This window comes from Euphorbia lathyris, chromosome 10 (assembly GCF_963576675.1).
Source record: "Euphorbia lathyris chromosome 10, ddEupLath1.1, whole genome shotgun sequence".
NCBI lineage: Eukaryota > Viridiplantae > Streptophyta > Magnoliopsida > Malpighiales > Euphorbiaceae > Euphorbia > Euphorbia lathyris.
In genome coordinates, this window is record NC_088919.1 from 45,812,418 (window position 1) to 45,839,965 (window position 27,548).

Sequence of the window (27,548 nt, forward strand, 5' to 3'; positions counted from 1 at the left end):
TGATTACAAGTATAAAGGTTCTCATTAGATTCTCTTTAGTTTAGTTATTGTTTATACTTGTAGATTCCATTAAAGGTTTTTTTTTTCTATTATATTCTTTTATAATTTATATGTTTATTAATTCAAAATACATACTAATAATAGTAATTATTTTATTGAACGGTAATTATTAGTTAATTAATAATAAATATTAACTACAGTAACAAACAATTACTAATATCAACAACTGTCAATTATTTGTTTAGTTTTCTTTTTTGATAAAGTATTTAATTATGATTAAAATATAATTATATTTAGTATGTAATGTAATATAATTAAAGTTAAAATGTAATTAAATTTGGAAGTTAATAAAATTATATAGTGATTTTATTATCATGTTTGATTGGTAAATTAAAAAAAAAATCGATGATGCAACGTAATTAGAGAAGAAAATCTATTGCTCCCGTTTCAATGTCTCTTTTCACGTCTCTCACAAAAAGTGATTCTCATTTAATTGAAATAATATATTTTGTAATCTAATTTGAAAGTAAAGTTTTATTTTGTAACCTTTCAATTTTTTTTAGTTAGCTACACTGTATTAATAAAATTCATTGTGGAAGAAATGTTGTAAGTGAAATAAATTTTATAATATTATTAATTTTATATTGGTAATGGAGTATTCTAAGTGAAACCGAATTTTTTTATTTTTTTATTTTTTTTATTTTTTTTCTCTCTATAGTTTTATTTCTATTAATAAAAGGGCAATTCTTTTATTTGTGTTCCTGAGTTTTTTTTTGTTATTTAGTTATGCAATTAAATTTATCTATATCCTATTATGGTGTTTTATAGAAATATTACCTTTAAATTGTTTTGTTTTGAATTAATTAAATTTGTCAATTTCAAGATTTGAAAAATTTCATCTCTATATCTTTATTTTTATTTCTAGAATTCTTTTTTTATTGATTAAATTTTAACATCACTTTTTGAATTTTGAGGACGAAATTTTTTTTAGAGGGGAAAAACTGTAACGCCCGTAAAAAAACAATTATTATTTTTTCACACATTTAATTTTTGAAATTGGGATCCTAAATAATTAATTAATTTTTATTAATTTTAATAAAAGAAAATATTAATATCATATATTTATATTTGAAAGAAATTTAAATTTCATATTAAATATTTGTAATAAGTTAGTAGTTTTTTTTAAAGAATAATAAATTAGTATTAATATATTACTAATTATCTCTTTTACGTGTCTAAGTAGAAGTGGTTGTGTTCTAATAGATTATATGATACAGATCGGTTTTATCTGAAAACGTAACGTGTTAGTTTTAATCGCAAACTAACAAAGAATAACAACTTCTCTAGCTAACTAGAAGGAGTGGATCCCAATTTCATGGACTAGATCCATAGGAATAATAAAATCCCCATTGTTGAAGGTGAAAACCTTAACAAGCTTCTTTGAAGAAGATTAATAATTTGATTGATAAAAGTTGAAGAACAATTACAAGAAAGAGATGAATTTATATCATCTCACAAACCCTAATTGCCTAATTACATAAAGGGTAGATTACATAATTAATTAAAACATAAAGATAAGGGGTAAATGAGGTAAAGGTAAGTGGAGGGGGTTGCTTTGAAAGTGGGAAAGGAGCTCAGGGACCAAATGTATAAATAACAAGGAAGCTGGAGTAAGGCACAAGTTCCTGAAAAAGTGAAAGTACTCGAGGCGTGCCCAAATCCACGCGGGGCATACTTTGGCTGATGAGCCATTCTCTGGATCAGTATCTATTATACGCGGGGCGTGTCCAGATTTACTCGAGGCGTACTTTGGCTGTTGAGCCCTGTTGAAACACCTTTCCACATGATTTTGATTTGACAAAATTATTTAAGTAATGATAAAAATATTCTAACACATTTATTTTATATGATTTGATTTATTACACTAATGTGTTTGTTCAATGTTGAGTTTAATTGTTTATAAGACATTGAGATTAAAAAGCCCAAAGGCCCATAAATTGAAAGTCAAGCCCAAGTCAAGCCCAAGTCAACACATCAAGACCATTCGGCCTAAGAATTTAAAATGAAGCCGTATCAACCAAAACGACGACTCAGCAAGAGAAGGATCGAGAAGCCTTTGTGGCAAAAGCTTTAAGAAGAAGCTGCTGAGTTGGACGACAAAGCAGTCTGGACAGCGGCAGACAATGTTCAACTTCCAGACAAAGTATTTCTACTTTGGAAAAAATTCAGAAGACGCAGGAAGCTGTCTCGTGGACTTTTCCTTAAATGGCGAAACATTCTGCCGAAGACTGACGAAGATAGAAGATGCAAGAATCCCATTGGCCAACGACGCTGAGCACGCCCAGAGTGACAACGATAGGAAGCCATTTCCCTCCAATGGTTATTTCAAAATTCGAAATAACCAGGTGCCTCAAGTGTCACTATATAAAGGCCATCCATTTGCTTCAATCGATGCAGATCTTCAACTAGTCAAAACGCTGACCAAATTCAGACTTGAAGTTTCTGTGAGAAAAGCAAAGCAAATACCTTACACCAATTCTTAATCTTTGTGTAAAAGTCTAGAGTGATTTTCAATCATCTAAAGTGTCTTAGCAATTGTTGTTTAGGAAAAACACTTGATCATTTCTAGAAGAATAGAAAGGAGAGGCTGAGTACTCGGTTATAGTACTCAGCGGTAGTATAGGAGTGAGTAGAGGTATAGAGGAAGGTACTCTTGTTATACTCAGCTTCTATCTGTCAAAGGTTTCGTGCTCTACCTTTAAAGAGCTCAGTAGAGAATTCGAAAAGCTCGGAACGAGTTTCGGGGACTGGACGTAGGCGGAGAGGCCGAACCAGGATAAGTCTGCTGAGTAACATCTTTCTAACCCTTAAACTCCTTTAATATATATTGCTTGTTATAAAACTGACTAAGTAAAGAACTCACGCTGAGTTAAGTTTACTAAGAGGCTGAGTTCAGGAATAGACTCTAAGTGCTATTTCCTGACTCAAGTGAAGAAGCAGACTTAGTCACAAGTTGACTAAGCTTGTGTCTTGAATTTACTTAGTGACGCCGTGTAAACCTTTTCATAAGAAAAGAAGTCAGCCTCAACGGACAAATTTTTAAATAGTTCCTATCCCCCCCTTTGGAACTAACTTGTCACGTTATAAGGGACCAACAAGTGGTATCAGAGCCTTAAAAGCTCACTGTGCAAGGTTTAACTACCTTGAGCTGATCCCCACTATGGCTGAGAACAGCACTCAGTTCCTCCCAGGAAATCTGACAACTCAGATTTTACCTGAGGGGCTATCCATCACTCGGCCTTCTCTATTCTTCGGGTCTAACTATACCTTCTGGAAGAATAGAATGAAATTTTTTATCCAGGCAACAAATATGAGTGCATGGCTATCTATAGTCCAAGGCCCATTTGTTCCTGTTGAAATTATTGAGGGCCAAACGGTTGTCAAAGCTGAGACTAGATGGACAGAGGATGATCTCAAGAAGCTACAAAATCATGCTTCGGCTATAAACATGCTTCACTGTGCGCTAGATTCTGCAGAATACAACAAGATTTCAGGTTATGAGTCAGCGCAAGAGATCTGGAAGAAGCTGGAGGTCACCTACGAAGGAACCAACAAGGTGAAGGAGTCCAAGGTGAGCCAGCATATGAGATTGTACGAGCTGTTCGAAATGAACGATGATGAAGGAATCTCTGACATGAATGCAAGATTCACAAACATAATCAACGAGCTCAAGAGACTTGGGAAGATCTTCACTGAGGAAGAACAAGTCAAGAAGATTCTTAGGAGTCTTTCTAAAAGCTGGCAAGCAAAGAAGACTGCTGTTGAGGAAGCTCAAGACTTAACCACCTACAAGTACGATGAACTCATTGGCTCACTGCTGACCCATGAGATATCAATGAAGAATTTCGAGGTGAAGGAAAAGTCTGAAGACAAGAAGCAAAAGTCTCTTGTCATGAAAGCTGACTCCACTAATGGGAGCTCAACAGACGATGAGGAGATGGCTATGTTCACTAGAAAGATGAAAAGGCTGTTCAGAAAGAATGACAAATACTCTAAGAAGCCTTACAAGAAGTTTGATAAGTACAAAGCTGAGTCCAACGACAGCAAGTACAAGAAGGACAGCTCAAAGCCCATTACATGCTTTGAATGTCATCAAACTGGCCATATCAAGTCAAGTTGTCCCACGCCGAGGAAAGAAAAGAAGAACGACAAGAAGGCAATGGTGGCAACCTGGAGTGACAGTGATGAGTCTTCATCTTCAGAAGCTGATGCCACTGAGTCAGCAAAGATTTGCTTCATGGCTGACGAACTTGCTGAGCCATGTGTTTCTGAGCATGCTGACCCCTCCATTGCATCTGACGATGAGGAGCACTCAACTGAGGTAATATCACTACCCCTGCTCAGAAATGAAATGGTAAATGCCCTGAGTGACCTCTACACACTTGTCAAAAAGTGTAACAAAAAGGTTAGAGCACTCAGCAGGCGATGTGACGAGGTAGAAGAGGTCAAACTCAGTGACCTTCGATATCTTCTCCAAGACAACTCAACTTTGCATAGCAACATAGAATTTATGCACAAGTTTGTCACGGAGGTCCAATTAGATTCTAAGAAACTGAGAAAGGACGTCACATCTATTCAGAATCAACTTAAGATTCCGAATAAAAGTAATATTCCTCTAAACACTCAGTACCGACGTACTAGTCAGCAGAGATGGAATCCTCAGCGAAACGTCTAATGTGACTTCTGTGGGAAGAAAGGACACACCACAAAGGTGTGCTGGCATGCTCAGCACTGGGGTGCTGACCAGTCAGTGAGACATACCAAGCGGAAGGTCAGCTGTGACTTCTGCGGGAAAAATGGACACACTGTCCAAGTATGTCGTCATAAAATAAAATATGACGCTATACCTGTTGAACCTAACAAGTAAGCCTAAGGTGTGCTGAGAAGTCAAAGATGTGGTATATTGACAGCGCATGCTCGAGGCATATGACTAGTGATGAAACTCAGTTCATCACATTTGTGCGTAAACGAGGAGGAAGCGTAAGTTTTGGAGACAACAAAAAGGGTAAGATAGTAGGGTCAGGAACCATTGGTGGTAATCCTACTATTGAGTCTGTCTCCCTAGTCAGCGGACTCAAATATAACTTACTCAGCGTAGCTCAGCTATGTGACAATGGGAGAAAAGTTATATTTGATGACACTAGATGTAAAATATTCGAGGGTAAAACAAATGAGTTAATTTTAACTGCCCCTCGCATTGATAATGTCTTCATGCTGAACTAAGAAAAGAAGTTTTCAAAAACTGTATGCTTAGTGTCAAAGGAAGAAAATTCCTGGCTATGGCACATGAGACTTGGTCGTGTAAGCATGGACCTCCTGGCCAAATTAGCAAGAAAGCAATTGGTTGAGGGACTGCCAGAACTTAAGTTTGAAAAAGATCAATTATGCCACGCTTGCCAAGCTGGAAAACAAACCAAAAAATCTTTTCATAGTAAAAACATCGTCTCAACTCAGCGTCCATTAGAGTTGCTACACTTGGATCTCTTCGGTCCAGTCCAGCCGCTGAGCTTGGGTGGAAGAAGATTTTCCTTGGTCATTGTAGATGACTTTTCTCGGTACACTTGGATCATCTTGCTGAGTAGCAAGGATGAAACCTTTGAGACGTTTTCAAATTTGGTAAGAAAACTTGAAAATGATAAAGACCTTAAGTTAGCTCACATCCGAAGTGATAATGGTGGAGAATTCAAGAACCAACAGTTTGTTGAATTCTGTGAAACCAACGGCATTGACCATAATTTCTCTGCTCCTAGAATGCCTCAACAAAATGGGATTGTTGAAAGGAAGAACAGAACCTTGGTTGAAATAGCCAGGACAATGCTGAGTGAGCATAGGCTTCCAAAGTACTTTTGGGGAGAAGCTGTTAACACAGCGTGCTACATTCTTAATAGGGCTCTATTTAGACCTATATTAAAGAAAACCCTCTACGAACTTTGGAAAGGACGAAAGCCCAACATTGGATACTTTCGTGCCTTTGGCTGTAAATGTTTTATCTTAAATACCAAAGACAGCCTAGCTAAGTTTGACTCAAAAGCTGATGAGGCTATCTTTTTAGGCTACTCAACAAACAGCAAAGCATACAAAGTTTTCAATAAACGAACTCAAGTTTTAGAAGAGTCAGTACATATTGAGTTCGATGAAACTAACCCTGCAAGAAGATACCAGCCGCTGACCGAGGATGATCCACACTCAGCACCCGCTGACCAAGAAACTGCCGCTGAGTCATTTCCTCAAGGGCTGACCAAAGGTAAAAGTGAAACTCAAATTACTTTCACTGACCAATCTACACCTGCAGAGATTGTTGAAACACAACCAGCGCAAGACATCAATCTACCAAAGGAGATTAGGATACCAAGAGGTCACTCAGAAAGTGCCATTCTTAATGCCGCTGAGAATACCCTGATGACGAGGAATCAACTCAGGAGATACCTCAGCAACGTAGCATTCGTCTCTGTCCAGGAGCCAAAGAATTTCGCTGAAGCTGAGTATGATGAATACTGGATGAATGGAATGCAAGAAGAACTTGATCAGTTCAGACGAAATGAAGTATGGGATCTAGTGCAAAAACCAAGAAGCCAGAATACCATAGGAACAAGATGGGTCTTCCGCAACAAGCTGGATGAACAAGGGAACGTGGTCAGAAATAAAGCAAGACTTATAGCTCAGGGCTACAGTCAGCAAGAAGGTATTGACTACGGTGAGACCTTTGCCCCAGTGGCAAGGCTAGAGGCTATTAGAATTTTATGTGCATATGCAAGCTATATGAACTTTAAACTGTTTCAAATGGATGTTAAGAGTGCATTCCTTAATGGAGTTATAAACGAGGAAGTTTATGTCAATCAGCCTCCAGGGTTTGAGGATCCTAAATTCCCAAACCACGTTTATAAACTCAAAAAGGCTCTGTACGGCCTCAAGCAAGCACCATGTGCTTGGTATGAGAGGCTGACCAGTTTCCTGCTGACTAGAAATTATGTCAGAGGTAAAGCTGATACAACCTTATTCATTAAGAGAAAGGGTAAAGATACCCTGCTGGCTCAAATATATGTAGATGACATTATTTTTGGTGCCACTAACGAGTCAATGTGCAAGGAATTTAGTAAGCAAATGCAGACTGAGTTTGAAATGTCAATGATGGGAGAACTCAACTTCTTCCTTAGACTTCAAATCAAACAAGGGAATAATGGCATCTTCATCATTCAAGCTAAATATGCCAAGGAGATATTGAAGAAGTATGAACTTGAAAATTGCAAGCCAATATCTACCCCTATGGGCATTGACACTGTCCTATGCGCTAACGAGAATGGTAAGTCAGTAGACAGCAAATTGTACCGAGGTATGATTGGTTCTCTACTTTACTTAACTGCTAGTCGGCCTGACATTCAGTTCTTAGTATGTTATTGTGCTAGATATCAATCTAACCCTAAGGAATCTCATTACATAGCTGTAAAAAGAATCCTTAGATACTTGCAAAGCTCAGTGAATGCAGGTTTATGGTATCCCAACACTCATGATTTCACACTCGTTGGATACACTGACGTTGACTACGGACGAGACAAGCTTGAACGAAAAAGCACCTCAGGAGGATACCACTTCCTTGGGAGTAGTCTTGTGTCCTGGTTCAGCAAGAAGCAGGCATCAGTAGCCCTGTCAACCACTGAAGCTGAGTACGTTGCTGCTGGAAGCTGTGTTGCTCAAGTACTATGGATTAAGCAACAGCTTGAAGATTTTGGCGTTCGGACTAAAACAATTGAAGTCAAATGTGACAACAAAAGTGCCATTGACTTATCAAAGAACCCAATCCAACACAGCAGGATGAAGCATGTCAGCATAAGACATCACTTCATCAGAGATCACATACTCAAGGGAGAGATCAAGCTGACCTATGTCCCAACGGATGAGCAGCTTGCTGATATCTTCACAAAGCCACTGGCTCGTGAGCAATTCAACATACTTAGAGAAGCCATTGGTATGTTTAATCCTCTTCAATAAATTTCAAGTATTGTATGCATGCTGAGTGAACTAGCATGCTGAATGAATTGTGCTATTACATGCTGAGTAGATAAATATATATACTGAGTATTCATCTCAAGCTGAGTTGCTAAGCATAAGAACGATTCCTCTGCACACTGACTACTCAGAATTTTAAACGCTTGAAATTCTTAAAACTGAGTTAAGAGCCGTTGCAAACTTTAATGCAAAGCACGCTAATTAAATAGCCACCTAGGATGACGTATAGGCTATAATTAGAAAATACACGTGCCGTATGTGTCATAAATGCCAGAATCTTTGTCGATTGAGAATCTCGAGGTAAAATGGACAACCCAACGCCTCGGATTAACTCAATATCTCGATAAATAGTGGATGAATTCCCACTTTTATTTCTTTACGCTTAGAAATCTTTGGCATTCATACTCTCTCTCTAAAAATTCCCAAACTTCCCAAAACTTCTCTGAGAATATGACAAACGGTTCTCTAAAAATCTCCAGTGCCGGTCTCTCCCATAACCGCTCTGATGACAATCCCACTTCTCCTACTCAGCGTGATCACGCTGGAGTTACTACGCCGAGCAAGAAAGCTTAAGCTGTCCAAGCCACCTCTTCCAAAGGGAAACAACAGCAAAAGGACAAGGGGAAGAAAGTAACAGAATGCACCTACACTCAGGTCTTCGAGAATGTGAGGGGGTTTAAGATTGATTATTCACGATGGTTCTCACAAGGATTTGTAGATGCCGAGCAACCTTTTTGTGAGTGGATCAAGAACAATGGTTGGACCGAGCTATTCTCAGTTCGCGATGCTACTTACCCGGAGCTGGTAAAAGAATTCTATGCCAACCTAAAAGTCACAGATGATGACCGGAACTACCTAGCTACTCATGTAAAAGGAAAGGATATCTTCATTAACCCTGCATATCTTGCCTCACTGTTCAAACTGAAAAACGAAGGAGCTATACTTCGTAAATCTGGTGACCATGAGAAAACCGACTACGTTCAGACCTTCTGTAAACCTGAGGGTCATGTAGGTGAAATCTCAAGCACGTCCATGGGTCAGCATCAAAAGATGGCCCATTACATACTGACCAATTTCCTTTTCCCTAAAATCAACTGCACCAACTCAGCAACCAATTTCGAGCAGTGTTTTATATGGCACATGCTGACCTACACACCGATAAACATGCCAGTATTCATAATCGGTGGGTTTCTACGGAGTACATGAACCCTTAGGTTAGGCTCTTTTATCACCCGAATCCTCAAGGATCACAACATAAACTTGGTTATGGAAATCAGCGCTCAAGGAACATAGATTACAGCTGGTGCCCTATTCGGTTTGGTACATGATCTACCTATTGTGCTGAAGAAAGGAAAAGGGGAAGCTGTCCAGAATGCTGAGGGGTCGATGACTCGAAAGGGAAGAACTCAAAGAAAGAGGAAGGCTGTCCAGAGCACCTCTAAAGCTGCTGCTCCTACCCCAAAGAAGCTTAAATTTTTCTGCGGAGGAACTAAGCCTCAGATTCAACCAGGTCAAGGTGGATCTAGGTCAGCTGAGAAAAGACCTAGGCAAGCTGTGCCTGAAACAGAAGAAAGAGAGGTCGATGAACAACCATTAAGGAAGAGGAAGAAACAGCTCAATTTTGAGTTAAGACCTATTGATGCTATGCCGACTGATGTCGTCATTCCTCCTAACTCATACTACGTACAAAGTCGAAACGTTGACGCTGAGCAACAGATAGATAATCAGAAAGAACAAGACCAACTGGGTGGTCAGTTTGTCGAGGAAGAAATGGAGGAACAATTTGAGGAAGAAGAACATAATGATGGGTCTGAAGAAGAAGAAAGTGGTCAGGATAACACTAAAGAAACAGCTGATGATGAGAATTTTGAACCAATCAACACTGAGTTGGTTGACGAAGCAGAAACTGAGCACACAGCAAATGCTCCCGCTGTTCAAAGGGAAACTTCACCCACTGACTCCATTGAGTCCATCCCTTTTGATCCTACTCCTCCAAAGCTAAAGAGACTGAGGAAGAAGAAGGCATTCTGAGCACCCATCATTGACCTAATGGGTGGCTCACCTCTAAGGGATGAGATCACTAACCTTACCGAGGTACATCTTCAATATTTCTCCAACCCACATGTGCCTCAACCAGAGGTACCAGAAAATCAAGCCTCTGTTTCTCCAAAGGAACATGCCGACTTAAATGCTTCTGCCAACCACAGCAATGCCGAGCAAGTGCTCGAAGATTCCGCTCTTCAACCTGTTGAGCAAGCTAAGGAATTACCTGCTCAGGTGGATACTGAACTTCCTCAAATTCCATCATCTAGTCAGCTTCAGCCTGACCCTGAGCAAGGAACACTTTCTGCCGATCCTCCACTTCCACAACTCAACGTGCAGAATCAAATTCAGTCAGTTTCTACTGACAACACTAACTCCAGGCCAGCCGATGATAATGCTGGGCCTTCTAATGTTGAGCAGAACCAAACAACGCCTCTATTCGGTTCTACTCCTCCTCCGGCATCTGGGCCAACACAAGATGGATCCTTTAGCTATCTCATTGCCTCTGAGTCTGGTCGAAGAATCGTTGACTCAGCTCAAGCTCTCATCCAGGACCTCCATCAATCAAGTTCCAATGCCGCTGAATCTACTACTGTTGAGACAACTCCATTTTCGTCTGTCACTCAGCTTCTTACCGAGATCAAAGGTATGAAGGATCTTCTAAGTGTCATGACTACACTACAATCTCAACAGCCCAGGCAGGACTTTATCATGAAGCTGGCCGAACTCCAGCTGACCATGGTCAACCATATGAACTCACTCCAAAGGGAGATTCATCAATTGTCAGCTGCGAACTCAGCATATGCCACTTCCTCTGAAGTACATCATCTCTTTAGTCAGCTTCACACTGAACAGGAGAAAACAAATCACCAACTTTCCACCTTGTCCCAATGCTCCATTGAGCAAATTAGCGAGGCTGTGCGTCTGCTGAACTTAAACAGGCAAGAGATGGCAACTAACGAACTTAAGACCAACGAGATTCTGAAGTATTCTCGCGTCACTTTCAACCATGTGCGCGAAATCAACGGTCAACGTGAGTATTATGATTCATCCTTGCTAAAGATGTTTCATCAAGCTTTTGCAATGCTCACTGAAACCATGCACTGGGTTGGCAAATCTCAAGCTGCTGTTTTGAGTATGCTGAGTGCTGCAACTATCAGTATTCCTCGAGCTATTATGGATGACGGTATCCCAATCTTTGATGGAGTGAATGAAAGCACAAGAAGGCTAAAGGCATTTTCTAAACACCTAACTCAAGCTGCCATTGAAGAAACCTTCATTGCCAAAACCGATGCTGGCAAAATGGGGGAGAAAGAACAAGCCCCAAGAACTCAGCAAGCTTCAATCAGTCAGCCGCAACACAAGGGAAAAGGCAAACAGAAGTAGCTTAACCTGTATTGAATAGGATAGCTAGCTTTTTGAACCTTTATATCTGTGTTCTTTTTTCTTTATGAACCCTGTTTGTGCTGACTTTAAATTCAAAACAAATTATATGCATCTCTTTCATACTGACTACTCTTATGCGATGCTTACTTAAGTGATTATTATAATTTGTTAGAACGCATCTTCATTAAATCAACTGTGCTACACTGTCTATATTAATATGTCTGCGGTGTTGATCAAATATGTTGACCACTTTTTATATGTCCACTTATCTAAAACTCATTGAACAAAGGATACTCAGCGCTCTCTGATATTTAAACCTTCCGCGTAAAACTGAGTTAAATAGAATATGTTCCATGAGCTGACCTATCTCTGAAAACTGACCTTAGACTTACTCAATTAAACCTTGAGATGTTTAGAGTAAAACTAAGTCAGTAGCTCAACCCTTACGGGGGAGTTATTTGATAAAATAAGGTCAACTATCATGGGGGAGCTCAACACTGAGTTCTTCGACTGAATATTTTTGCCAACATCAAAATGGGGGAGTTTGTTGAAACACCTTTCCACATGATTTTGATTTGACAAAATTATTTAAGTAATGATAAAAATATTCTAACACATTTATTTTATATGCTTTGATTTATTACACTAATGTGTTTGTTCAATGTTGAGTTTAATTGTTTATAAGACATTGAGATTAAAAAGCCCAAAGGCCCATAAACTGGAAGTCAAGCCCAAGTCAACACATCAAGACCATTCGGCCCAAGAATTTAAAATGAAGCCGTATCAACCAAAACGATGACTCAGCAAGAGAAGGATCGAGAAGCCTTCATGGCAAAAGCTTCAAGAAGAAGCTGCTGAGTTGGACGACAAAGCAGTCTGGACAGCGGCAGACAATGTTCAACTTCCAGACAAAGTATTTCTACTTTGGGAAAAATTCAGAAGACGCAGAAAGCTGTCTCGTGGACTTTTCCTTAAATGGCGAAACATTCTGCCGAAGACTGACGAAGACAGAAGATGCAAGAATCCCATTGGCCAACGACGCTGAGCACGCCCAGAGTGACAACGACAGGAAGCCGTTTCCCTCCAACGGTTATTTCGAAATTCGAGATTACCAAGAGACTTTTGCTCCAGTGGCAAAAATGAATACTGTTCGAGTTGTACTATCACTTACTACCAATTTAGATTGGTCATTGAGGCAATTTGACGTAAAAAAAATGCCTTTCTCCATGGTGACTTAATTGAGGAAGTTTATATGGATCCTCCCCCAGGATTTGATTTAGAAGATGGCAAGGTGTGTAGGTTGAGGAAGGCATTGTATGGACTAAAACAATCACCTAGAGCATGGGTTGGGAGATTAAGTTACGCCATGAAGAAGTATGGATTCAAACAAGCTCTTGGCGATCATACTTTGTTTTTTAGAAGAGACCATGAGAATATTACCATACTTCTTGTCTATGTTGATGACATGATTGTTACAGGTCATAATGATAATGAAATCGAGAAGCTTCGGAATTACTTGGCTAAGGAGTTCGATATGAAGGATCTCGGAGCTCTAAAATACTTCTTAGGCATAGAAGTATCTCGGTCAAAGCAAGGAGTGTTCCTCTCTCAACGGAAGTATGTTTTGGATCTTTTGGCTGAAACTGGATATTCTGCATGCAAGCCAATAGATACTCCTATTGAAGTTAATCATGGGTTGTCCATCTATCCAAATCAAGTTCCAACCAACAAAGAAAGGTACCAGAGAATTATGGGAAAATTGATTTATTTGACTCACACTAGACCTGATTTGACATATGCAGTTGGCGTTGTGAGCCAGTTTATGCATAATCCGAGCGAGTGTCACATAAATGCAGTAAATCGGATTTTGGCCTATCTCAAGTCTTCTCCAGGAAAAGGTGTCATGTTCACTAAGAATGATCATCTAGATATTGTGGCATATACAGATTCTGATTTTGCCGGAGACAAAAAAGACAGAAGATCTACTTCAAGCTACTTATCATTTGTGGGAGGAAACTTGGTAACTTAGAGAAGCAAGAAACAAAATGTTGTAGCATTATCAAGTGCTGAAGCAGAGTATCGTGCAATGCATCATGGAGCAACCGAACTCACTTGGTTGAAGATTCTCTTACAAGAACTTGGGTATGGACCAAAAAAACCTATGGTTTTGTTCAGCGACAATATGGCAGCCATTGAGATTGCAAACAATCCAATTCAACATGACAGAACTAAACATGTAGAACTTGACAAGAACTACGTTAAAGACAATTTGGATTCTGGTGAGATTGAAATTCCACACAGGAAAAGTTCAGACCAGCTAGCAGATATAATGACTCACGCCGTCTCAAATGGTCAGTTCTACGAAACATTATCCAAGTTGGGCATGTGTAATATCTATGCACCAACTTGAGGGGGAGTGTTGACATATAAGTTGTTAGTTAGTGTTAGAAGTCTTGCTTGGTTCCTTTTCCTATTTAGTCTCTTGTATAGCTATCCTACCACATATAGGAATCTGTTCTGTATAACACTTCTACTTCATATAGGATTCTGTAATGTGTATAAATATTCTTCAAAGGTTAATAGAACATTAATTCCACCTAATTATTTTCTACTGATTTACTTACTGATGTTTGTATTATTGTTGGTTGGGCATTGCCATTGTATTTTTGCTACCGAAATCTCAAACCCAGATTTACACCCTTCCTCAAAGGCAGACTCATCAACTAGGAGCAGAGGTAAAATTATCTTATGTAGCCTGTTATATTTTATTTATGTTTATTTAGATGTTAATATCTACAATTTTACTCAAAGATATGTGTTTTTTCTTCTTGTGGATGTGTTTTATCTGCTTCTTCATGTGCTTCTTGTTTTTTACACAGCTTCTCTATATCTCTCTGCATTTATACCTTTTTAAAATATTCACAAAAATTTCTTGTAAAGAGACAAATTAACTATTAGAGCATGTCAATCGAAAACATATGTTGTTTTCTTAGTTTGTAGTGTATACAGGAAGGATCTGGAGCATGTTTTGCTTCTTTATTATTCTACTGACTATTTGCTTTTTCATGCATTGGATTCAGATTCCTGTTTTTTCCCATCCGAGATGTATGTCCTCACGTTCCACTTCTGTATTCCTTGATACTTTGACGATGTGGACCCTTTCTTATGGGTAATTGGTTGAAGTGGGCATTGGTGAGAGTTGTGCAATTTGTTATTGGGAAGCGCTTTTATATAGCAGCTGGCAAGGCCCTTAGAAACGGTTCAACGAACATGGATGTTTTAGTTGCTCTTGGGACTTCAGCTTCATACTTTTACTCGGTTTGTGCACTGCTATATGTATATGGTCAGCAATTGGATTATGGTCTCCAACATACTTTGAAACAAGTTCCATGCTTATAACATTTGTACTGTTGCGAAAGTATTTAGAGTGTCTTGCAAAAGGAAAAAATGTATTTTTGTTGGAGACCATCAAGAAGCTAGAACTGGCACCAGCACCAGCAACAGCACTGCTAATTGTCAAAGATAAAGGTATTTTTCTTCTCTTTCAATTTCAGGTTTACAAGTGTAATTGAGATTGAGCTCTAATATGTGAACATGAATAGTGCAAAAAATAGACCATAATTTGTGCAAATCTTCATAAAAACCACGACACTAGTCCGTATTAAAAAAATGATTTTGTTGGTTTTCTAGGTGGTAAGTGTATCGAGGAAAAAGATATATAGATGCCTTACTAATTCAAACTGGTGACATTTAAAAGTCCTTCCTGGTGCTAAAGTTCCTGCTGATGGTGTGGCTGTGTTCGGGTCAAGTTACATTAATGAAAGTATGGTAACTTGTGACCCTGCTCCTAGTTTGAAGAAATTTAATTCGTTTTTTATTCGTGGTGCAATAAATTTGTATGCAAGTCAATTGAGAAATTTGTGCTAGGTATTGGAATTTCGGTCGGAGGTGTTGTGCTGGATGGAGGATGGGTTTTCACTCTGGCTTTGGCAGCTCCTGTGTTTGTTTGTTCACTTGAGTACTTTGAACTTGTTAGAAGTCATGGTATTGCTGAAGAAAAGACACCTCCCCCACGATATGCATCGAGAGTTTGTGCTACAATATATGCTCTAATGCCCATGATTACCGTGTAAGATTGTGAACTTGTTTACTTATTTGGCTATTTCAGTTTCATGCTGAGTTGGTAGTCTTTTTAATTTCATAATTAGATACATGTTCTCTGTCTAGTAGTTTAATTGCGTAATCTCATATGAATGAATTCTTTCCAGATACATAGTTTAAGGCATCAGTTGCAGAAGCTGAGGCCAACTGTAGCTGCTGCTAAGGCACGTCAAGTTGATGGAAAAGTTGAGCTGGCGGACAAGGATTGTGGTGCGGAGGCTACCCCTAGTGGCAAACATATATCTTCTTTGATCAAGCCTAATTCCACTGGATCAAATAGCATTGTTCCACCTGGAGTTAGGCTGCATCATAGAGCAGTGAGTATATTCTTTATTTACCTTTAGATCTACTACTGAAGCAAGCCAAAGCTGAACTTTATGAGTAAATGCTTTATCTGAGAACTTCCTTTCTCACACATGCTTTCTCTCACTCATAATTCAGGGCTTGGATATGTATGAGAAATGCTGATGCTTTTCAAAGAGTAAGCAACCTTTCTGCGTGCTTGTTGGAAAATCAATTCCAAGAAATTCATATGGCCTTTTTTATGACTTAATACTAGATCTTCATGTTGGATGCTCCATAAACTTCAGATGCTGGTAGATAAGTTATAGGACGCATGTTATACTAATGATTGCTGTTTTTACGAAACATCATTCAGTGATTCTGGCAAATGTGAGAACTTCAGCAATGTCTTTTAACCAGAAGGCTGCATGGTATAAGAAGGGATTAGTAACTATATGTGGTACTAATGTAAGTTACTAGGTAATCATGTGTAGTTCATAACTAATAGTCAATTCCTTATTAAACTGTCATTGTATAAACAAGATTGATAAATTCAAAACGTTTTGTTACTTCCAGTTGTATGATAAACTATGATATGAGCAAATGCTATGTATATATTAGTATATAGATAGCTATAGCTTAGGAATGTCCAAATTATCAATTTGAAAAATAAAAATAGGTCAGATGAAATATTTAGCCTTTCTTGGTGTTGTCACTTGTGTTTTATAACTAGATCGTAGTGGACGGTATTGTTCTTGCGATTCTTTTTTTTTACTAGATCTTGCTGACTTAAATCATGAGGTTGTACTATATTATGTTAGCCTGCTTTTGTGATTTTTAATTCCTCCATCTATTATTTGGGAAATTGCAGATACGGTGTGACTCTTTGGTTTCCACAAGAAGCTAGAACTAGCACCAGCAACAGCACTGCTAATTGTCAAAGATAAAGGTATTTTTCTCCTCTTTCAGTTTCAGGTTTACAAGTGTAGTTGAGATTGAGCTCTTATATGTGAACATGAACAGTGCAAAAAATAGACCATAATTTGTGCAAATCTTCATAAAAACCACGACACTAGTCCGTATTAAAAAAATGATTTTATTGGTTTTCTAGGTGGTAAGTGTATCGAGGAAAAAGATATATAGATGCCTTACTAATTCAAACTGGTGACATTTAAAAGTTCTTCCTGGTGCTAAAGTTCCTGCTGATGGTGTGGCTGTGTTTGGGTCAAGTTACATTAATGAAAGTATGGTAACTGGTGACCCTGCTCCTGGTTTGAAAGGATTTAATTCATTTGTTATTCGTGGTGCAATAAATTTGTATGGAAGTCAATTGAGAAATTTGTGCTAGGTATTGGAATTTCGGTTGGAGGTGTTGTGCTGGATGGAGGATTGGTTTTCACTCTGGCTTTGGCAGCTCCTGTGTTTGTTTGTTCACGTGAGTACTTTGAACTCGTTAGAAGTCATGGTATTGCTGAAGAAAAGACACCTCCCCCACGATATGCATCGAGAGTTTGTCCTGCAATATATGCTCTAATGCCCATGATTACCGTGTAAGATTGTGAACTTGTTTACTTATTGGTCTATTTCAGTTTCATGCTGAGTTGGTAGTCTTTTTAATTTCATAATTAGATACATGTTCTCTGTCTAGTAGTTTAATTGCGTAATCTCGTATGAATGAATTTTTTTATTCATTACATCATTGATATCATAGAGGGTGAGCCTTGGCGCAGTGATAAAACGTTGTTGTCGTGTGACCAAAGGTCACGGGTTCGAGTCTTAGGAGCGGCCTCTTGCAACAGGTGTAGATGCCGTGATTTATTTGATGCTGTATAACGATTTTATTCATGGTCTTTTCCCTGAGGTTGTCACTGTTGGTAAAGATGTATTTTGTTATCAATAACAATTTTCTCTATACATCCAATGTCAGTTGGAGTAATCCTTTATTGTTCTATATTGGAGTGTTTCTGGTTGGTGTTATCATATCTAACCATTTCACCATCTATGGTATTGTAAGATAATGGAGTGCTATTTCTTTTTGCAGAGGTCTTACTTGATGATTTACTTGTTGCTGAAACAACAACTGCAGCTTCTCATGCAGCTGCTGCAGCCCTGCTTCTAATATGCTTCCAGGGAGGTTAGCTGGGAGTGGAAACAATGCCTGGAGCAGCACCCAATGGTGCTGTTGTGCTTGGTAATTGAGTTGCACCTCCTGTAAATGGGAACATGCACACCAACTTAAGCACTGAAAATTCCATACTCCCTGGACCTCGGTAAGATAGAAAGTGGTCTATTGGTAATGCAAGTAGAATATTGTTAAATAGTAGCACTACATATAGGAGAATAAGCAAAGGTGTGGAGTATTTGGTTAAGGCATCAGCTGCAGAAGCTGAGGCCATCAGAATCAGAAATTAATTGCATTTTCCCTTATTAATAATTATGGTCAAGCACATTTCTTGCCCTAATGTTAGTGTTTGAGAAATTAAATTCTTTCCAGATTTCAGGAAGCAATTTATGTGTTCTGCTTTTGTTGTAGAGTTGCTGCTGAGATATCATGGCAGATCAGTACTCCAATGAAGGTTAAAGTCTCTCTCTCCCTCTTCCTCTTCCTCTTCCTCTTCTTCTTCTTCTGTTTCTGCTATTATTACTACTATGAAATGGAGTCCCTATTTCTGATGCAAACACCATAGAATCTGCAGAGTTGATTTTTCGTGCTTCAAGTCCGAGTGTGAGTGTGTGTTTATCCAATGCTACAACAGGGCAGCCATTCATATCTACTCTTGAACTTCGCCAATTTAATGGTTCAATGTATTATACAGATTATGAAAACCAGTACTATCTTAGTCTCTCCACGAGAATCAATTTTGGTGCGGAGAGTGAAGATCCAGTTAGGTATGCACAAAAAATATCCGGAAGATGCAATTTGGTTTATCTTGTAGCTCAACATTTAGCTGGTGCAATTTGATCAATCATTCTTAAATCTTATGTAAAGTTTTGCTATTATTCAGGTATCCTGATGATCTGTTCGATCGAATATGGGAATCTGATTCTGTGAAGAAAGCAAATTACCTTGTTGATGTTGCTGAGGGTACTGAGAGAGTTTCAAATGACATGCCTATTGATGTCAACACGCACGAAAGGCCTCCAGAGAAAGTGATGCAAACTGCTGTAGTTGGTATGAACGGATCATTAACATATCGGTTGAACTTAGATGGTTTTCCAGGTTATGGTTGGGCTGCAACATACTATGCAGAAATCGAAGATCTTCGTCCTTCTGAGTCCAGGAAATTCAGGCTTATTCTCCCTGGTCACTCTGATATGAGCATACCTATTGTTAATATCCAAAAAAATGCTCTAGGAAAATATCGGCTCTATCAACCAGGATATCCCAATGTATCCCTCCCATTTGTATTGTCTTTTAGATTTGGGAAGACTTCTGATCTTAGCTGCACAGACTCTTCCCCGGGATCGTCGTGGCCGTGTCGGACTCGGGGACTCGTCGGGGACTCGGTGGGACACGGGACACGGATGGGACACAGATGGGACTCGACAGTGACATGGTAGGGACTCGGGGGGACACGTCGGGGACTCGACTAATGGTGAAAATATGTAAAAGTTTAGGGGTTTTTTAAATCTTTTAAAACCTATGGTTCAATTATAAAATTTGACAAAAAAAAACCTAAACTACATCTAATTATCACTTGTGTATCGCGATTATAAACGCTTAGAGCTGCTTTCTCTTTCTTCTTCGTGTACCTTTGTATAAGAGAGGAAAAACCCTTTTGCATGAAGAGTTGAATTTTAAGATTGTTATGACAATCCTACTAAAAGTTTTGTTTTATTCATATGACTTTTAGCAATTACTTCTTTAGTTAGTTCTAGTTTGTTTGAAGTTAGATTACGAGACTTTCAGTTAGCCTTTAGTTATTTTTTTTTTTATGTTAGTTCTTTAAGAATGTTGATTTGTTTTCTAGTATTTATGAATAGTGTAAATTCCAAAAAAAAAAAACTCATCTAGTTACACTTTTTATCGATTACATGTCTGTTTTTTTTTTGTCCTAATGGGGACTTTGGTTTTCAGTTAACACTATAAAAATGACCATTAACGACCTCGAAATAGAAAATTACAATTACCCATCACATTAACTCTCTAGGCTTTACAAGGCAAATTTAAATAGGGAAAATTACAAAACTAGGTCAAATGGGAGGCCCATTTACATATTTAACCCATTTACTCAACCTATTACATATCTAGACTCATTTTGTGTGACTTTCTAAAAATACCCCCAATATTTACGCGCGGCTCGCCCCATCCCGTCTGACTTCGCATATTCCATACTATGCGAAGTCTGCGAAGTAAATGTTTGGGTTTGCTTGATGAATTTAGTTCGCATATGCGAAGCCTGGATGTGTTTTGAAGCTAATTCGCGAAGTAGTATATAACAAAAAAGGGCAAACAACAACGGATTATAACATTCAAATCATAACATTATCAAAATTTACAAAAAGATTGCCACAATAACAACATTCAAATCATAACATTATCAAAATTTACAACAAGATTGCCACAATAACTAATCTGGTACCAATTTTGAAACGAAGATTACTCATCCGCTTTAAAATTGGCACCGGATTAAGTTAGGTCCACTTTGAAGATTGGCACCATAGGATGGACGTGTCCCATGGTGCACCCCGAGATTGACACAATCTCTCCTAACGAATCATTTCAGGAGTGAATGTGTCAATCTTGGGGAAGTTCATCCCTATACAGGAAGGAAAATCATCTTCCCTGCAGCCCAGTACGCCGCCTTCTTGAAAGGGATGTTACGTATTCAACCATCTACAGAAAAAATTAACCGTGTTAGTTATGAAAAAGGACGATTTTGGATTCGCGAAATGAAAATTAGGGAAGCATGCGAATGTAAATGTGCATGGGAAGAGGTGATTTTACTTCGCATAACGATTCTTTCGCGAAGTCTGCGAGGTCTGAAATGTGACTATCTACGTCGCATATCGATGCTTTCGCGAAGTCTGCGAGGTCTGAAACGTAAGGATCTATTCGCAGACTTCGCGAACTAATAGATTCGCGAGGTAGATCCATACGTTTCAGACTCTTTCTCTTCGCAGAACGTCGCGAATTCATCGATTCGCGAAGTAGATCATCAAGTTTCAGGCTCGTTCTCTTCGCAGATCTCCGCGAATTCATCGACTACGCGAAGTGAATTCATGGAAAACGCAGGAAAAACAGCAGATACTTACATTTTTCGCTCCTAACAGTATGATAAACTGGGAAGAACGACGGAAATAACGTAGAATAACCATTTCTGGAATGGTAACAAGAAGAAAGAAACCAATTAACGAACAGGAAGATGAAGAACCATGGCTTCGTTTTCTAGGGTGAGGAAGTTGCAGAATCAAGAGATGAAAAGAGAACTTCATTGTGATTTGGAAACATGGTGCAGATTTCATGCAATTTAAAGGCAAATAGGAAGATCAAAAGTCTTCAAATCATTAATGGAGGAGCCAAACCGTTTTCGTGCACCAAGGAGAACAGGGGAGAGAAACCGATAGAGTGAGGGGAAGTGGGAAGGGTAGGGGTATTACGGGAAAGTCACACAAAATGAGTCTAGATATGTAATAGGTTGAGTAAATGGGTTAAATATGTAAATGGGCCTTCCATTTGACCTAGTTTTGTAATTTTCCCATTTAAATATAATTCCCATCCACCAAATTATGAGATGAAGATGAAAAAAAGGACAGAGTTGTCCTTAAGAAGTGACAGTGCAATATAGAATAGATTTAACATTAACATACAACATCACCACCAATTTCACTATTTTATTTCTACTACTTTTTCACTTTTTTTTTTTTTTACTTTACCAGAATTGCCATCTAGATTCTCTCGTACACTTCCATATATAAAGCACCGGTAAATTACATTCATACCCATTACGGTGTGACCATTAAACTTCAAAACGTAATGATATTTTAGGTTCTGTTTATTTGCTAGAAAATATTATGTAGAAAAATATTTTTCTGATTTTCTGCTTTTTTGAGTGAAAAAAATGTTTTATATCCTATTAAAAAGAGTAAAATATTTTCCTAAACTTTTAAATCTTACACTATTCTTTCATACATTTTGAAAACAATAGTCACCCATCACTTATTCTCGTTTTCTAGTGTTGCAGTCAAAAATCAGAAAATATTTTATTTTTGAACACAAAAAATTTCTATCAAAAAATTTGCGATAAATAAATAGGATCTTATTAATATGTACAAAATATATATTCTCTCTTGTCGGTACCTTAGTAAATATTATTATTATTTTTTTAAGAAAAATAAGTTTCATTAAACTGAATCAACATATAAGAAATGTAAAATAAAATCTGGTGGGACAGTACCTCACTCCACAAGTTCTGACAAGAAATGGAAAAACCTAGATAAAACATGAACCACCTCATTCGCAGAATGAACTATAAATCTGACAGAAATGTCATTGATACTAGAAATAAGACTTTTATAATCGTCTATAATTGAACCATAAGAAGAATGAAAGTATTCTTATGAATATCTCCACCATTGACAGTGCATCCGACTCCACCTCAACACTATCCAAACTCTTCAGTAAAAACCTCTCGAATATCAATAGTTTTACCTTCCCTAACTAAAAAGTTTCCAGGAATACGAGAACGAAAAATAATAAATGGTTTGTAATTTTGGATAATTATATTACATTTTAATTGGACTAATAAAAATAAAAATGTGAAAATTATATTACTTTTTAATTGGACTAAATATTTCCTATGTATATATTTTTTCTCATTAGTACTAGATTTTGTTTCAAAAAAAAAAATACTAGATTTAGTTTTTTTTCCTAATTGAGAGATAAGAATTAAATAGCTAAACAAAATAAAATATATTTTAAACATACTTCTCTTTCAAAAAATAAAAATTAACATTTTAGAAAAAACTATGAAAGTTAACCTTAACATGTAACACCCATTTTTACAAACCATAAATATATAGACAATAATAAAATTTTATTGAACGTATCATCAAATTGATACGCACAAACCCAATAACATCATTTATGAAATAAAAGCAAACACTTAAAGACTGGCGACTCCACATACTGGTCGATCCATATGAGCATCGCTAGACATTTCATAACATTAACCTGATAAGAAAACTGATGCAGAGGGGGTGAGGTTGGGAGGCCCAGTAAGATAGCCAATTAAATACATAGCACAACCACACACGCATACAATTCAGTTTACATGCATTTAATAATTATTAGTTATCAAGCAAAACATCAAATAAATAAATATTATTATTAATTTATTCAAAGACCCTACTTACTCTAGTCTAGTAATACCCAATGGTTGCTTGGCCAATAAAATCATATCCTGAGATACCCTGTCGTAACAAATACCCGGTATCCCGTCTTCTAGGTACCCTATCGTAACAAATACCCGGTACCTTAACACCCTGTCGTAACAAATACCCGGTGTTTATATTTCACGTGATCATAATATTCCTTTTTCTCATTTCAATTGCAACCATTGAATATACTATCCTAGTTTAAGCTTTTATTCTCATATCTTTGACGTTTTCTAGAATCCAATTTACATTTACCATATGTATATTTCTCATTCTCATGCCATCATCGTCAATGTCATCCTCAAATATTTTCCTACCAACATGATCATGATTAACATATCGTATAGACATGTCAAACGTATAGATCAAACCAATTACACAATTTATCTCAATTAGTCGGTATAACAACAATCACACAATCAGAGTTACCATATATTTAATTAACTACTCACATTCATTACAAGCATGTCAATCAATTACAATAAACATACAAACAAGCAAACAAAGAGCTACATATATAATTAACCACTTACCTCAATTCCGAAAGATAACACTAAATTGACAAGCCACGATGATCTGATCTATCTTGAATTGATATATACTTCCCTATCTAAAAACAATGAATCTTTTTTTCAGGATATCAATATGGTTTGCGGCTCTCTTTCTCCCCCCAAAAACAAGAGTTCACAAAATATAATATATATATGTAGGGAAGAGGAGTTTACCCTAATAAATATTTGATTTAAAAGAATTCATTATTTTTTTAATGATAATTATATATAATTGTTCTAATGATGCGGGGCATCTTTCCCTAGGATCGGGTCCGGACGAGGGAAGTCGGAGGAAGAACCAAGCACGAGCAATAAGCGAGTAAAGAGGCCAAAACAATACAACACAGCAGCTCAGACACGCTCTGCGTGTACTTGGGCACGCTCTGCGTGTATTTGAGATTGATCCGGAGAAGGTCCGGAAGGTCACATACGCAGGGCTTGGATTGGGCACGCTCCGTGTGGAAGAAAACACGCCCTGCGTACTTAAGGGTCTGACCCGGAGAAGGGCTTGTTGGTCCCTTATAACGTGACAAGTTATTTCCAAGGGGGGGATAGGAACTATTTAAAAATTTGTCCGTTGAGGCTGACTTCTTTTCTTATGAAAAGGTTTACACAGCGTCACTAAGTAGATTCAAGACACAAGCTTAGTCAACTTGTGACTAAGTCTGCTTCTTCACTTGAGTCAGGAAATAGCACTTAGAGTCTATTCCTGAACTCAGCCTCTTAGTAAACTTAACTCAGCGTGAGTTCTTTACTTAGTCAGTTTTATAGCAAGCAATATATATTAAAGGAGTTTAAGGGTTAGAAAGATGTTACTCAGCAGACTTATCCTGGTTCGGCCTCTCCGCCTACGTCCAGTCCCCGGAACTCGTTCCGAGCTTTTCGAATTCTCTACTGAGCTCTTTAAAGGTAGAGCAAGAAACCTTTTACAGATAGAAGCTGAGTATAACAAGAGTACCTTCCTCTATACCTCTACTCACTCCTATACTACCGCTGAGTACTAATTTAATATTTTCAGCACTTATAATATTCAGTACTTAAAATTTAATCCTTATTTTTTCAGCACTTAATTTTGAGTTTTATCAAACAACACCTTAGTAATAATTCTAGAGAGAATAACAGTAAGCACAAAGTAAGGTTAGAATAATGTGTATGTACCTTTGATCCCAAGAAGCTGGAGTATTTATATTCCATTCTGTAACAATCGCATTAATTCCATTTATTGTCCTTGAATGTGAGTTTTGATGTTACTTTAGTTATACTCAATGGTTTAAGTATTAATGGAGTTGTTAGTATCATTAATGTCGGAGGTTTCTCCTTGATAACGGTTTAGAGACCCTGGATGGATCCGTTTCAAGAAACTTCCTCATGTTCACTTGGCGGATACAGATCTCCTTATAGCTATTTTTTTTTGGATAAAAGCAGGGTAGTGATCGAAAACTACTGACGGACATCCCAACTAGGTTGGCACCCCCGCCCGAAGAAACAGAACACCCCCGATATATTAAAAAAAGAATAAGATTGAAGGGAGCTCTCCGTCAAACACGGCACGGTTGCGAGATTTCCAAACCAGCCGGGGGAGGCAGCGATGCTGCAGATCAAAAAAGAAAGTAGAGAAAGGGGCAGTATGAGTAATGGCCAAGCCAAATACATACCCGATACTCTCCCAAAGTTTTGCAGCCACATCACAAAATAAGAAGAGATGTTCAGCAGATTCAATATCAGAATTACAGAGCTCGCAGCGAGAAGCAAACTGAAATCCCCGAACCTGCAAAGATGCTTGTGTAGCAATACGCTGATGCAGCAGCTTCCAACAGGCGGCCGAACGGCTAGGCGGGATGAAAGCTGCCCAAAGAAATTTTCCCCAGTCAACCGTCGCAGCCTGAGGCGTTAAATGGCTGTAGAGAGCTTTAACAGAGAGCTGCCCTGTGTCAGAAGGCATCCAAACACAAAAATCCGAGTCATCAAGCCCCCTCGAAATTATGTATATGGTATTCTGGATGTTAACCGGAAGCCGGTGCAGATTGTGCCAGTCATTCCCTACAAGAAATTCTTCCACACAATTAAACAGACCATTTTGAACCCGGGGAGAAATCTCTAATTGATCAGCCACAGAGGGAGAAATCCAGCTGTCAGTCCAGAAATTGAGGTTTGAATGGCCGCCAATCCACTAAGTGCAATTTTGCCTGATAGTCGAATAAGTTGGCCGATAAGATACCCAGATGGAAGAGTTAGAGATTCGAGTCTTAGGCTGCCCCGAAGCCGTCAACAAACGGTGCCTTAGTAAGTCCACAACCAAAGAGCTGCCTTGCAAAAGTTCCCAACAGAATTTCCCCATCAAGGCTTGGTCAAAAATAACAAAATTTTTTAAGCCAAGGCCACCAGCTCTCACACTTTTACAACAAGACGCCCAAGAGATAGTGACTAACTTTCACGTGTCCCGACAACCAGTCCAGAGGAAATTTCTAATTGCCTTGTTTACGGTATGTAGAAGAGACGCCGGCCATCGATACAGTAAAAACGAATGGATTAGAGCTCCTGATAAGGCCGATTTGATCAATGTTAACCTTCCAGCAAAGGAAAGAGAAGTGCCTTTCCAATTATTGAATTTTTCCATGAACTTGTCTGCAAGAGGCTTCAGAAAATGGCGCCGCGGCGCCCCGACAAAAAGTGGGATCCCAAGGTATATAAATGGCGGGGCAGCCACATGAATTCCCATAATAGTAGACAGAACCGTAGCCCTGCGACGAGTGACAGAGGCACTTAAAGAAAATAGAAGATTTCTCCCAGCTAACCACTTGACCCGAAAACTGGTTGTATAACTGAAAAATATCACGGATTGCTCGCAAATTCCGTTTGGAAGCTTTCCCAAAGAGAAGAATATCATCAGCGTAGAGCAAGTGCGATGGAAAGCTAACCTGACCAGAATAAGCCATTGGCACGAAAATCCCGTTATACACCATCTTGGAGAGCCATCTACTAAAAACATCTTCAGCGATGCCGAATAAAATAGGCGATAGGGGATCCTCCTGATGGACCCCACGAGAACAACTGAAAAAACCCTTTGCAGAACCATTTATCATGATTGAAATTCTGGACGAGGAGAGAATAGCCGAAATCCAATTCTGAAATTGAGAAGAGAAACCGAAAGAATCCATAACTGAGAGCAGGAAACCCCAATCCAGAGGGTCGAATGCTTTCTTAATGTCGATTTTCAAAGCCATGTTACCCCCATAGCATTTTTTGGCAAGAAGATTAACTCCCTTAGAAGCAGATGCAATGCATTGATGAATGCTACGCCCTTGTACAAAGTCGAATTGATTAGGAGAAATAATCCTAGCAGCAACGAGTGCAAGACGGTCAGCCAGAATTTTGGAAATAATTTTGTAATTAAAATTACTCATGGCAATGGGACGAAATTGAGAAATTTGATTCACCCCATTGGTCTTTGGCAGTAGCGTTATAAGGCTAGAATTCAAGCCTGGGAGAATGTACCCAGTATTAAATAAACTGGTTACCATGTTACAGACATCATGACCGACGATGGGCCAGAAGTGCTAATAGAAGAGACCACCAAACCCGTCAGGCCCTGGAGCGCTGTCTCTGTTTAGACTAAAAATGGCTTTCCGTATTTCCTCCCTTCCCGGGGTTGCGACTAACATTTCGTTATCAATAGCCGAAACT

At 38.4% G+C, this 27,548-nt stretch overlaps 1 protein-coding gene across 10 annotated transcripts; it reads left to right on the forward strand.

The window, feature by feature from the left end:
• The first annotated feature begins 14,029 nt into the window (after window positions 1-14,029).
• Window positions 14,030-19,645, forward strand: LOC136208363 (probable LRR receptor-like serine/threonine-protein kinase At1g67720). Of its 10 annotated transcripts, none has more exons than XR_010677096.1 (14): window positions 14,030-14,228; window positions 14,574-15,021; window positions 15,184-15,316; window positions 15,421-15,622; window positions 15,762-15,971; window positions 16,096-16,135; window positions 16,808-16,885; window positions 17,048-17,180; window positions 17,285-17,486; window positions 17,978-18,206; window positions 18,470-18,512; window positions 18,633-18,661; window positions 18,753-18,825; window positions 18,942-19,645. XR_010677096.1 is itself a non-coding variant. In XM_065999208.1 (14 exons), exons 12-14 carry the CDS (start codon window positions 18,488-18,490, stop codon window positions 19,495-19,497), a joined length of 774 nt encoding a protein of 257 aa, XP_065855280.1. In that variant the 5' UTR covers window positions 14,030-14,228; window positions 14,574-15,021; window positions 15,184-15,316; window positions 15,421-15,622; window positions 15,762-15,971; window positions 16,096-16,135; window positions 16,313-16,404; window positions 16,808-16,885; window positions 17,048-17,180; window positions 17,285-17,486; window positions 17,978-18,206; window positions 18,470-18,487; the 3' UTR covers window positions 19,498-19,645. The 10 variants fall into 10 exon arrangements, 8 of the variants coding, with proteins under 8 accessions (XP_065855280.1, XP_065855282.1, XP_065855286.1 ...); XM_065999208.1 differs by adding an exon at window positions 16,313-16,404 and having other exon boundaries at window positions 18,633-18,825; XR_010677095.1 differs by having other exon boundaries at window positions 18,470-18,661.
• Window positions 19,646-27,548: the final 7,903 nt, after the last annotated feature.

What these genes read in the sequence shown, in the direction of transcription:
- LOC136208363 (XM_065999208.1), top strand. Translation starts at nt 18,488, where the DNA reads ATGGCAGATCAGTACTCCAATGAAG. An exon ending in AGATCAGTACTCCAATGAAG is followed by an intron (nt 18,513 to 18,632) that starts GTTAAAGTCTCT and finishes TAGAATCTGCAG; the next exon opens with AGTTGATTTTTCGTGCTTCA. An exon ending in GAGAGTGAAGATCCAGTTAG is followed by an intron (nt 18,826 to 18,941) that starts GTATGCACAAAA and finishes GCTATTATTCAG; the next exon opens with GTATCCTGATGATCTGTTCG.